The 12689-nt window shown below is 33.8% G+C and overlaps 1 protein-coding gene across 2 annotated transcripts in view; it reads left to right on the forward strand.

Moving 5' to 3' along the window:
* Positions 1 to 12689, forward strand: part of parvin (beta-parvin) — a 73548-nt gene that overhangs the window by 17032 nt on the left and 43827 nt on the right. Inside the window, exon 1 of one of the 2 annotated variants that reach the window (XM_073979040.1) lies at positions 9154 to 9569. The exons of the other annotated variant lie outside the window; for it this stretch is intronic. Within the exon in view, the coding sequence (XP_073835141.1) occupies positions 9563 to 9569 (7 nt within the window). The 5' untranslated portion in view covers positions 9154 to 9562. Of the gene's footprint in view, positions 1 to 9153; positions 9570 to 12689 lie in introns of those variants that run through there. 2 annotated transcript variants of the gene reach the window in all.

A 12689-nucleotide genomic window follows, 5' to 3' on the forward strand; every position in this document is an offset into this window, starting at 1 on the left:
TTTTGAATAGAAGCGAAACTGGTTGCATACACAAGGTTAGCATCCTAAGGACTTTTAAATATTATTTGGTTTGGGGAATAATTTCCTTATAGATACGCTTTTTTGGCCGATCCTTGCCTTAAGGGCTAATGTAAACTGTCTTAAACTTGGCTCAAGGATCAAAATACACAAATTTATGGGATACCAATCATTATATATTGTTAGAGATAACATCCATAGCATCAAACAAATCTAATCGTTAAAGCTTTTGTCTACAAAATCCATTGAGTTGCCCAATAAGTGCACAATTTATGGGAAAAATGTCTGCAAGGACAATCGCCTGTTTTTTGGCTACCTCCAAAGGACTTTTGTTTTCAAACAGCAATGAAATCTCATAAAATTTATTGGATTTACTACTGTTAACTAAAATATTGACAATTTTGATCCTAAACTCAACTAAATCTATTTTTATCGTCCTTTTTCTTCCACACTCCTATTTTTTTGAACAAAAACTTTAAACACGATTTATAATGTTGGTGTAAACAGTAAATAATTTAAAACAGATTGCCACATTTCTGCTGATGAATTAATTGTTGGGATCTCAACAATGTTAAACAAATTCAAAACAAACCAAAATGGGTAAGTTTAACCATATTTTTTGACAATTTTCTTTTTTTGTATGGGCGCTCCTATTATTTTGAACGCAACTGTACATATCAATGTCATATGAGCTGTCATTTCTTTCACCCATTCGACATTCTCTATGTTTGTAAAATTGACGTCATCCATACAACTTTCAATTTGTGCGTTCATACCTACAAGTGTTATTTTCGTATGACATAACCTATAAATATAAAAACAGCTGTTTTTGTCATTGTTTACATTTTTTGTTGAGTTGCAAATTTGGGCAAATTTTAATTTTGGTTGAAGGAAAATGAATATCTAGCATGTTTGTTGTGGTAGAATAGGTTTTTGGGGTTATAGAGGCATTCATGTTTTTGCCACAAAGCAATCATTTCCAAGACTGCTTCTTTCGACCAATCGATCTGAAAATAACATAAACACCGTTTATTTACTTTTCTAAATATTTAAATATACATAACTTTCCATTTTCTTTTTTAAAAGATTTTGTTTTTCAGAAAACAGCTGATAAATTTATGTTTACATACGAGAATGCCGTATCAAATAGAGCGCTCCCTAAATGAAAAATGTACATAAGAGCTGCTAAATCATTTTGATAGATGAAAATGTTCATAGTGGTCACACTATGTGTACAACATTTTGCTTTCTGCCTTTTGGCAGTTACCGGAGTAATATTAATTCTTTCCTAAAAAAATTTTATGGCTAAATTAATTGCCTTCATTGTTTACTTTTTTATACTCATGATAAAATATTTTATTGTTTACTCTTTATTGTGGTTGAATTATTTATGTAAGTTTTTTATACCCTACAACACTATGTGGTAAGGGGTATTATGTCTTTGTGCATTTGTATGTAACGTGCAAAAGGAAGCGAGATAGACATATAGTTCCTTTGAGGGATATACATAGAATCACTTTCTGAGTCGATTATGCATGTCCGTCCCTCCGTCTGTCTGTCCATGTATTTTTGTTCGCAGCCTACAGGTCGCATTTATTATCCAATTAGGCTAAAAATTAGGAAACGTCTTTTTTTTTCGCCATAAGAGGAACCCTATTGATTTTGGTGCAAATCGGTTCAGATTTGGATATAGCTTCCATATATATTTTCGGCCGATTTCACGTATTTTCTGTACCAGACACGTTATATATGTCCGACTTCAATTAAATTTGGAATGCGTGACTGAATTGGGTCTAGAAATAAATGTGCCAAATTATATCGAAATCGGTTCAGATTTGTATATAGCTCCCATATATATTTTCGGCAATTTTCCCGTATTTGCTGCACCAAACACGCTATATAAGTTCGATTTCAATGATATTTGGAATGTGTGAATGAATTCGGTCTGGAAATAAATGTGCGAAATTATATCGAATATACAGTTTTGGTCACACAATTAGGACACACCACTACCAACATTTATTTTGCCTAAAAAGACCTTCAAAAGTAGTTGTATTTAATGAAGTATTTGTACTAATATATTCTCAGTAGTATGCCTAAAGAATAAAACGCAATATAGAAACTGAAAAATTACTGTCAATTTGAATAACATCTAAAAATGTAAAAAATGTCCTAAATTCACTGGACACGTAATTAACACACCTTAAAAGAATCACTAATATTGTGAATAGTTTCAATATTTTCGTCCATATTCGGTTTTAAATCCCTTTCGTTTGGGAATAAGTTCCAATCTGCTAGTTATACTCTCCACCAGTCTCCGAAATTTCAGTGTCAGAAGGGAATTATATGGGGTACACTTTGAGTCCGAAGGACTAATGGAAATTTCAGTTTTTTAGTGTTTTTATCGAATTTTTCACATGTAAACAAATTCATTGAGGCAAGTAGTTCATAGAAACATCAAATAAAACATCATATTCTTGTTCATCTTTGTAAATTTGCGAATAGTGGGATGTACCCACCAGCAGTGTGCATCTGTAAGGGTGCATTTTATTGATCTTATTTCTGTAAACCCCTTCCAAATCGAACACTTCCTTGAATGAATCATCGACCTTAAACACTTTTTGAAAAGTTTTTGCACTTTATATTTAAATTTCGGTAATCGGTTAACAATTCCAATAATTTCAGATCCAATTGTACATTTGTTTTAAAAGTTTTGGCGACTTTCTGGCGTTTAAGAGTACATTTCGGAAAATGGTCCACTATTGGGATATATTTTGAGATTCCGGGGTGATCAATTATTTTTCCTTTCAAAAAATGATTTGTTCAAAACGTTTCGAATATGAATTAACTTAATATAAATAAATTTTTGTATATTAATTGAATTAAATTAAAAAATTTTAGGGTGTGCTAATTCTTTGTCCCCTTAATAAGTTGGGCGTCTTCACAAAACTTTTATTTTCAAAAAACCACTGATAATACTATTCACTTATATCATTAAGTCTGTTAAATACATTATAGAAAAGGATTTTGTTTACGAAAATATTTCAATTTGCCCTATCAAAACTCTTAACTGACTGAAATCATTTTGCCCCAAAGGTGTGTGATAATTCTGTGACCAACACTGTATATGTATTTTATTTTACATATTCACATATTCACAGTGGTGTAGGGTATCATAAAGTCGGCGCCGTCCGACATTGATCCTCTCCTTACTGGTTTTTTTAACTTGATAGTCAGGATATGTTTTGTATGACGCGTTAAATATGTTATGTTCAATTTTATGTTGGAACTATTTCTGCTCGTTTATTCCAGTAGATTTTAGTTGTTGTTGTTGTTGTGGATATATTAACTGCTACTTTCGCTAATTGGGTTGTCATTAGTGAGCTGTAGTAGTTAATATAGTTATCCCAATGCCTATTTGTTTAAATGTCTTATCCTGGCCGTCAAAGTTTTTTACATGCACTATTCATTTTGTTGTTAGATTAATGTCACTTTCATTTTTTTATTATGTATATTTTTATTGCTAGCTGTCACTTAATTTCTTTAATGTGGTCCTCGGACTTTGAAATTATGAAATATGAATAAATAAAAAATAAAAAAACGCAAAGAAATAAGCAAGACTCCGCTTTAACGAGCTATACAAGAAGTCTGACCTTAGATAAGGGCATTTAACCCCAAAAATTTATTAATTTTTTTTAAATAAAATACATCTCAGATACTCAGAGACATTCGCCAAAACAAAAAAAAATGTATAAATTTTGCTACTAATTCCATAAATTTTACCATAATACTCGTATTTCCTTGGGGTGTATGTATACTTTTCTGCGTTGTGAAATTTGAATTTCTTTAATTGTATTATATATAAGTATTAGATTAAAATAAATTTGTGTAATTATGGTTATTTTCTCACCAAGCAGCCACGCACTGCAGCTGTTGCTGTAAAAAAACCCAACGATTTAGCCTAAACTGCATTTTTGTAGAGTGAATGTATACTTTTCTGAGTCACTGTATGTACGTGTTTAATTTAAATTGTTTTTGTAATTAATAGTATTATATATTAAGTCTTTTCTTCGTTACGTTAGTAATTGCATTTAAATTGCAATTAATTTTTGTTGGAGTAGTGAGTCACTGGTTTAAGCATATTGTATTTCATTAATTGGCCCATTGGCTTTGGCCACTTTGTTACGTAAGCTTAGGTATGCTTTTAATTTTACAGTATCTGCTTGTAAGCTGATTTTGACTTATGAGAGGGGTAGGTCGCAGTTTGTTGAGTTAAATGGTGTTAGATCCAGTGTTACATCTTTGTTCTTCGGTGTTGGGACCACTGTTATTTATTTTTTATATTAATGATTTCCCTGAGTGTCTTGACCCGAAATCGTGTGATGCATTCATTTTTGCTGATGATATTATGTTACTTTTCAGTGCTGTTAAGGGAAGTTATTCTGTTATTGAGGGCAAAATACACAGTCTTACATAAGTATACGTACGCCCCATAAATCTCGGGTTTTAGAAAAAGTAATGATATTTTTGAAATTCCAAGTACGCAGTTTTATTTCGTCTCACTAATAAACAATATTTAATACAACAAAAGTATATTCCATAATATAAATAACGGTAAATTTTACAAAAACCAAAAAATGATACTTACAAAAGTATACATACGCCCCAAGGAAATATGAGTATTATCGTACAATTTATGGAATTAGCAGCAAAATTTATACACTTTATTGTTTTGGCGAATGTGTCTGGGTGTCCGAGATATATTTTAGAGAAAAAAAAAGTAATTTTTGGGTGTTAAATGCCGTTATTTAATGCCAAACTTCTTGTATAGCTCGTTAAAGCGGACACTTGCTGATTTCTTTCCGTTTTAGGTATTTGAGTATACAAAAGCCACAATATTAGGGTCAGATTATAGATTTTGAGATCCTAGAAAGCTTTTTAGTTGACCTTGTGCATAACACACCTTCCTGGGAGTCGATAAATTCACATTTTTCCTGGGATATCTCAGGAAGTTAATAGATTCCTCGGAATTCTTGGCTCAAGTTACATACAGAAGACCTTGAATTGTGTTTTAATATGGCGTTATATAATCCTTGGACACCATTTGAATCACAAATGTGAAATATTCTGTTAAAAACCTGCTCCCAAAGCATCAAAATATAATCACTACCAAAAATCATGAAATTTGCACTGTGAACAACGTAGTTTTCGTATTATAACCATTACCGTCAATATAGGGTCGGAAAGTATCGGATAAAAACAGTAGTGGGTATATGATTTTGATTATTCTGACTCAATTGTGCGGTGAACAGATTTAGGAGGATACAGAAAATTTCTCGTTCTGTTTAATTTTCTGGTCACTCTTATTGACCTGTTTATTGATACAGAGTTAGCGGTTAAGAGAACTGATGAGGAAGTTTGGCTGCTTCCGAAACTATAGTATTCTCTGCCTCCGCTCGTAGTAATCAATTTCAATACCCACTGTTAAACATTTTGTTTCTTCAAATTTTGAAGCAACAAAGTATGGACTTTAGCTGAAATAAATACACAACAAGTATTATTTTGCAGTCCAACAATACAAAGCCAACAACAATAACAGGCAATCAGCACGGCCTTACTTGTTGACTACGCATAAAGCAAAAACAACATTTTGTTGTGATCTCTGCTTACTGCAAACAACACTACTTATGCTTGTCTTCTTTGCGATGCAAAGACAGCATAAAAACAGTAGTGGGTATATGATTTTGATTATTCTGACTCAATTGTGCGGTGAACAGATTTAGGAGGATACAGAAAATTTCTCGTTCTGTTTAATTTTCTGGTCACTCTTATTGACCTGTTTATTGATACAGAGTCAGCGGTTAAGAGAACTGATGAGGAAGTTTGGCTGCTTCCGAAACTATAGTATTCTCTGCCTCCGCTCGTAGTAATCAATTTCAATACCCACTGTTAAACATTTTGTTTCTTCAAATTTTGAAGCAACAAAGTATGGACTTTAGCTGAAATAAATACACAACAAGTATTATTTTGCAGTCCAACAATACGAAGCCAACAACATTCGTCTTTTTCTTCAGCACCTTAGATATCTTCCAAAAGGGCGAAGATGCTTTATCCAAATTAGATAACATATGGTTCCAATTTTTATTTCGTAATTTAGTTAACTCTGCATTAATTTTTCTGTTTAGAACATTCATTTGATGTCTATCATTGGGGTCTCTAAAGCGTTTCCAATTTCTTTTATATATATTTCGAAAAAGAATCATTTCTTTGATGTTTCTCGGAATTTCATAACTTTTGCTTTTGAAGTTGTATTTAGGGACGCTGAAATCAATAGCTTCTTTGATGCCGTTAGTTAGGTTTAATAATAAATGGTCAATATTTACAGTATCGATATCAGTAGTATCGACATCATGATATATACACGGATTTCTACTGATATGTGATTTAAATCGATTCCAATTGGCTTTACTGAAATCATAAAACATATTTTCGGACTGATCACAATTTCTATTGACTTCAATTAAAACTGGTAGATGATCCGATCCCAAATCATTGGTGGCCTTAACGGTGTGGATATATGTAGGTACATCGGTTAACAATAAGTCCAGAGTTGAAGGTTGTCGCCTCGCGTCTGCCGGTATGTAAGTGCTAGTAGGTGGGAACATTATGTCGTAGGAGCTAGTTTGATATTTATCGTAGAGCAGATTTCCCCAACAATTATTCCTCTGGCAACCCCAATGTTGATGCCTGCAGTTAAAATCTCCGCCGAGAATATAATTTTTATTATTAGTTAGTTTATGAATATCATAAACAAAGTTCTGTTTTCTTTGTGCATTGCGAGAACCACGTGGAAAATAGCATGCATATATATTGATTTCAGAATTATTAATATAAATCTGAATACCAACATTTTCAATTTCAGATGTATTTTTCGGCTTTAATAATTTATGACGTATGCCTTTTCTTATGATAACTGCCACTCCACCTCCTCTTCTCTCAGAGCGATCATTTCGATAGCATATAAAGTTTTGATGTTTGATTGAGGTAGTTGAATTTAGCCATGTTTCGCATAAAAGGCATATATCAATTTCGTTTGTGTTTAAAAAATTAAATAATTCATCTTTTTTGTTTCGAATTACTCTGGTATTCCATTTTCATATTAATTGTTCGTTCATGGCAACAAATTATGTAAAAACTATGCGGTTTTTTGTGTAAATCTCTTGCTATTGGTCCTCAAAACAATATTCCGCAAAATAAACAAAGTTTATTTGCGATTTATAAAAATACGGTAAAAAATAAGAATTAACTACTAGTTGGAGGTGACAAAAAATGTATTACAAAAATTATTAAATCTACTGTTTTTTGGAGAATTACCAAAGTTGTGTTCCTTAATGAGTTGTCTATCCACATTGGCCAATCATCCAAGCATTAATGAGCTTAGTTAAACCAAAACTGAAGGCTCGGCATGTTATACTCTAAGGGTACTGGTTCCCCAATTTTCATTAAATCTTGATCTTTCGTTGGAGGACATTTTTCGAGTTTTTTTCTTAAATTGGACCCAAAAAAATTATAAGGGTTGATATCAGGAGTTTGACCCGAGGTATTTATCAGTTTAGTTTTGTTATATTACATCAGCAACTTACACAAGTAAGATTAATATGGCATGATCTGGCATTTGGAATGGTGGTATTTGAACGTGTTTGAGCTTTTTGGACCCGTTTTACCGACTTTCAGAAGAATGACTATTAAATATTGGGGGATGTCTTCCCAATCATTATCATTATCATCATTATTATTAGTATCCAAAAATTCTGTTTTCCAGCTTTTCTAGAAGGTGTATAATTTCCATATTTTATGGGTTTTATTAGATTTGGCGCACTTTTTGGGATTTATTATGATAGCAGAGTATAGTATCTATCCATTTAGTAAAAATTAAGTGATTCCAATAATATTGAGAGAGGAGATAGAGCTCTATTGTAGTTCTTTCAAAATAATAGGGCCTATTTTTCTCTATACTTTCCAGAGGTATTTTGATGTTTCCAAAGCCAAAATCGGACTGTTTTGCATTGGTCCATTATCCGACAATACATATTGAGTCAAATATTCATTCTTTCCATACATGTCTGCGGCCGATTAGTCATTGTTTATTGTCAATATGGTCTCATACGTTTTTTCCTGTCTGAAGACCCTCCACGGCGGCTTTTATTATCACTGAACTTTATCACATTCAATACTGTTAGTCCATTATTAGCCGCAAAAGTCAAAAAAATGCGCAATGACTACAAATTTTTTTACAAATTATTAGTTTTATAGTACTGCTTTTCCCTTTGCAATGCATTTGTATATTTCGACGGAATATTGCTTTGAGGAGATTTACACAAAAAACCGTATAGTTTTTACATAATTTGTTGCCATAACCGAACAATTAATATGAATTTTTTTTACAATTTTGGTCTTTGCAATACATTTGTTGTCAAACTGTAAATTTGAATAGCATGAATGAAAATTCGATTTATGTTCAGTTGCAAGCAGGAAGAATACTCAATACAAAAATGTTTTTAATCGCTAAAATTTAATGATAACAGCGCTCGAAAACATGCATTAAGGTACGGTACCATAACGTTTTGTATCGTACCTAGCATGACAATTTACATTACGATAAGGTACCGTATATGTACACAATCTTTAAAAAAAATTTAGCGTTTACGTACGTGTACCCATCGAAAATCGTAGCGTATGTCAAACACACATGTTTAGTAACAACTACGTACCCAACCGAAATGGTTGCGTACGTACGTTATAAAGGTTGTGCGTACATTAAAAAACCACGTAGTGTACATGATTATGTAACCTTAAAAATAGAGTTGCGTCGTTCATGAACGAACCGGCTCAAAGGAACGATTCCGTGAAAAGAACGAACGGATCCGTATCCAGCTCATTCTTTTATATCGTTCATTTAGATCCCCGATGGACGAGTCATATATTCGTGAACGAACATTTTCAAAAGAACGATTCGGTGAAAAGGACGATGGAGTCATATGCAGCAGAGAACGGGCAGATTCGGGGGAAGCAATGACTCTCAAAGAACCCAAAACAAACAATGATTCAGAGAGCTACTCTCGCTCAGTAACTCACCTCATTCAGTAGCACATCTCGGTCATATCTTTCTTTTGCATCATTCGTTCATCTGGTTCTTTCATATCAAAACCACCACCACTACGTTCAGAAACAAAACCACCCCCATTAGCACACAAACAAGCAAGTAACACAACAGTTGTGTCATTCGTGAACGAACATTTTCAAAAGAACGATTCGGTGAAAAGAACGACGGAGTCATATGCAGCAGAGAACGAACGACTTCAAAAGAAAATAATACAGTCAAATGTATTGTTGAACGAAAAAGAGCCAACGAACGAAGTAAACGACCCGGATCTTTTTGGTGAACGGAATGAAAAAGATCGATCCGCTCAATGAACGAGATTGCCCAACACTACTAAAAAACAAATAGTGCCAGCGTACACCTGAGTGGTTTTTATAAAGAAATATGAATGGTATGAGAAAAAATACAACCATAAAAATAAGAGTGAATATCATATAAATAAAATACAAATGTAGCTACATTTATATTTAACCAGGGCATATGTTGAATATACGGACTAGATTCGGATCGATGATAAAAAATTTCGGTTTGAAGGAAAATTGTGTTCGGATTAGGAGAAAGTCATAAATCCCCGGCCGAAGACCGGCTATATACGAAAAATTTAGATTTAAACTAAACATATCGTCAAAACCAAGGGATTTTTTGAACTTTCTGAGCCTTTATCTCGGGAAGTATGACTTCCTGCCCATGATATATATATATATATATATATATATATATATATATATATATATATATATATATATATATATACGTGATCAGCACTGCATCAGCACTCCTTTCATAATTGGCAAAATTATTTTGTAGATTGGATGAACTTATGGCGTAGATTGGATGAACTCGCAGTTTCTGAGGTTATGCAAACCAAAACAACCGGCAAAAAACAGCAGGCAAAATAAATCGATGCAGCACAGCAAAAAAAAAAAAAAAACAAGAACTCCAACAATGATTCCAGGCAACCCCAAAAATAGCAAAAAGCATATATGCAGCCAGGTACTACTGGATAAACTTCAAATTTCAACTTTTAATTATTTACTTGACAGAGCCAAAAAATTTATAGATTTGTCATGTAGGGATCACAAATTTGATATGTATCTTTGAAACACGAACAATGCTGGCCTCCAAGGCATCAATTGTTGCTGGTTTATCAGCATAAACCAGTGACTTCACGTAGCCCCACAGGAAATAATCGAGAGGTGTCAAATCGCACGACCTTGGAGGCCAATTGACAGGTCCACTTCTCGAAATCAACTTATCGCCAAATTTTGATTTCAATAAGTCGATGGTTGCGTTCGCCGTATGGCACGTAGCGCCATCCTGTTGAAACCACATCTCCTCCGGATCAATGTCATCCATATTTTCAAACAAAAAATCATTGATCATGGTGCGGTAACGATCCGTAACGCGAGCTCCGGCCTCATTTTTGAAGAAATAAGGTGCGATGATGCCACCAGCGTGAAAACCGCACCATACGGTGCATTTTTCTGGATGTAATGGAGTCTGTAGGGTCTCTTGTGGATTGGTCTCACTCCATGTGCGGCAATTTTGCTTATTAACAAACGATTATGTACGCCATGGATGGACGATTATGTACGCCATACAAATGACGAAGTCGTCTATAAGTTGCGCGAATCGACGAATGATTTTCAAAGTAAATTTGGATAATTTCGTAGCGTTGTTCAAGCGTGAGTCTATTCATGATGATTTGTTAGAGTATATTGAAACAAATAAAAAAAAAAGTTTCATCAAAATTTAATTTTTTGTGTTACTTTTTACAATTTAAAGTTCTATCTAGCTTAAAAAAAACACCCTTTATAAGGAGAAATATGTTCTAAGCGATTCACCCCATACACAAAACGAACTACTCTATTAATAGCAAGTTTTATGAGATCTACACTACCCTGAGTGGTGCCAGTATAAACTAGAGTTGTGTCGTTCCTGAACGAACCGGCTCAAAGAAACGACTCCGTGAAAAGAACGAACGGATCCGTATCCAGTTCGTTCGTTTATATCGTTCATTTAATCGCTAATGGCCAAGACATTGCTGCTTACAAAACAAAACCACCACCATTAGCTTTGCACACACACAAGCAAGCAAGAAAAACAAATGCATATGGTTGCAGAGCTGTGTCGTTCTTTTACATCGTACGTTTAAATTTTGAGCTGAATCATCTCGTTCAGTTGGCTCCGCTCGTTCTTTTTTGCCTATCTCGTCCTTTTTACTGTTCTCGTTCTTAAAGCGCTTGTATTTTCTATTTTTTAGTTAAACGTGTGTTAATTTTCGCTCTATCTATCCCTTACGATGAAAACATTTCGTTTTTTTTCTTGTTAACATCATTGTGTGTCGAATGTAGTGATTTTTTTTTTTAATTTATATGTAGGTATAAATTAAAAATATATAGAAATTATATTCAAATAAAAATTATTTTTTCTATATTGATTGGAAAGAGACATTTTGGCTTATTTTTAAGACTGACAAAACGACTATTGAATATTGATGCAGATAACTAACGATATTCACAAAAAAATGATATACTGAAATGTTTTATTGAACGAAAAAGAGCCAAAGAACGAAGTGAAAGATCCGGATCTTTTCGGTGAACGGATTGAAAAAGATCGATCCGCTCAACGAACGAGATTGCCCAACACCAGTATAAACCTCCAAACAATTGTCTTACATTGATGGGCAAGGCAAGATCTGTTCCATAAAGGGATCTCAAAGATAAATTAATTTTAGAGACAACAGAGTTAATGTGCTGACTAAAACTCAGTTTATCATCTAACACAACACCCAAACAACAGAGTTCATAAACAAAATCAACTCGGTTTTTGTCAAACTCAACATCAAGTTATGATTTAATGCATTAGAAAAACACAAAGCCTTTCTTCATGACAAACGCTTTTTTGCGCTGCCTTTGAAGTTATGAGTTTGGCTTTGAACGCTAACACGCCGTGACAAAATTTGTTCATATGTTTTCAAGGACGTGGGTTCAAATCCCAGCCGGGCTTGGCCTGTTGTTTATTTTTTGAAATTTTGCATGTTAGGGCGAAGATCATTTTTAAAGATTTTTATTAATTTTCTCGTTTAGAGTTAAGCTTGATGATCGAACCCACACAGCCATCAAATTATGTGACCGGACATATCGACTGTGGAATGGCTTCTCTGTCCTAGAACTTTTGGTTTTTCAAATGCAAATGTGTTTTTTTTTTTGCGTTGTTGGCGAGGCAGTTCCTTCTGGCCTGACATCTGCCCAGTCATCCCAACCACCACATTTTGGTGCAGGATTCACCTTCAAGACACATCCGGAAGGACATCAGGCGCTTCCCTCCGACATCCAAGACGTCATTCCATCGGACGTCTACCGACTGCCAATAACGCAAAGCCTGAAGCAGCTGCACTCCAGAGCGGTTAATGAAATATAATACTCGGGTATTTTCGAATATTTTTGTGGGTTTTTTGCATTTTATTATAGTATTGTCTGTTATCTGCAAATTCACGCCTATAAAGTTT

The sequence above is a fragment of the Musca autumnalis genome, unplaced genomic scaffold (assembly GCF_047663935.1).
Source record: "Musca autumnalis isolate F117 unplaced genomic scaffold, ASM4766393v1 scaffold_3, whole genome shotgun sequence".
In the NCBI taxonomy this organism is placed as follows: Eukaryota; Metazoa; Arthropoda; class Insecta; order Diptera; family Muscidae; genus Musca; species Musca autumnalis.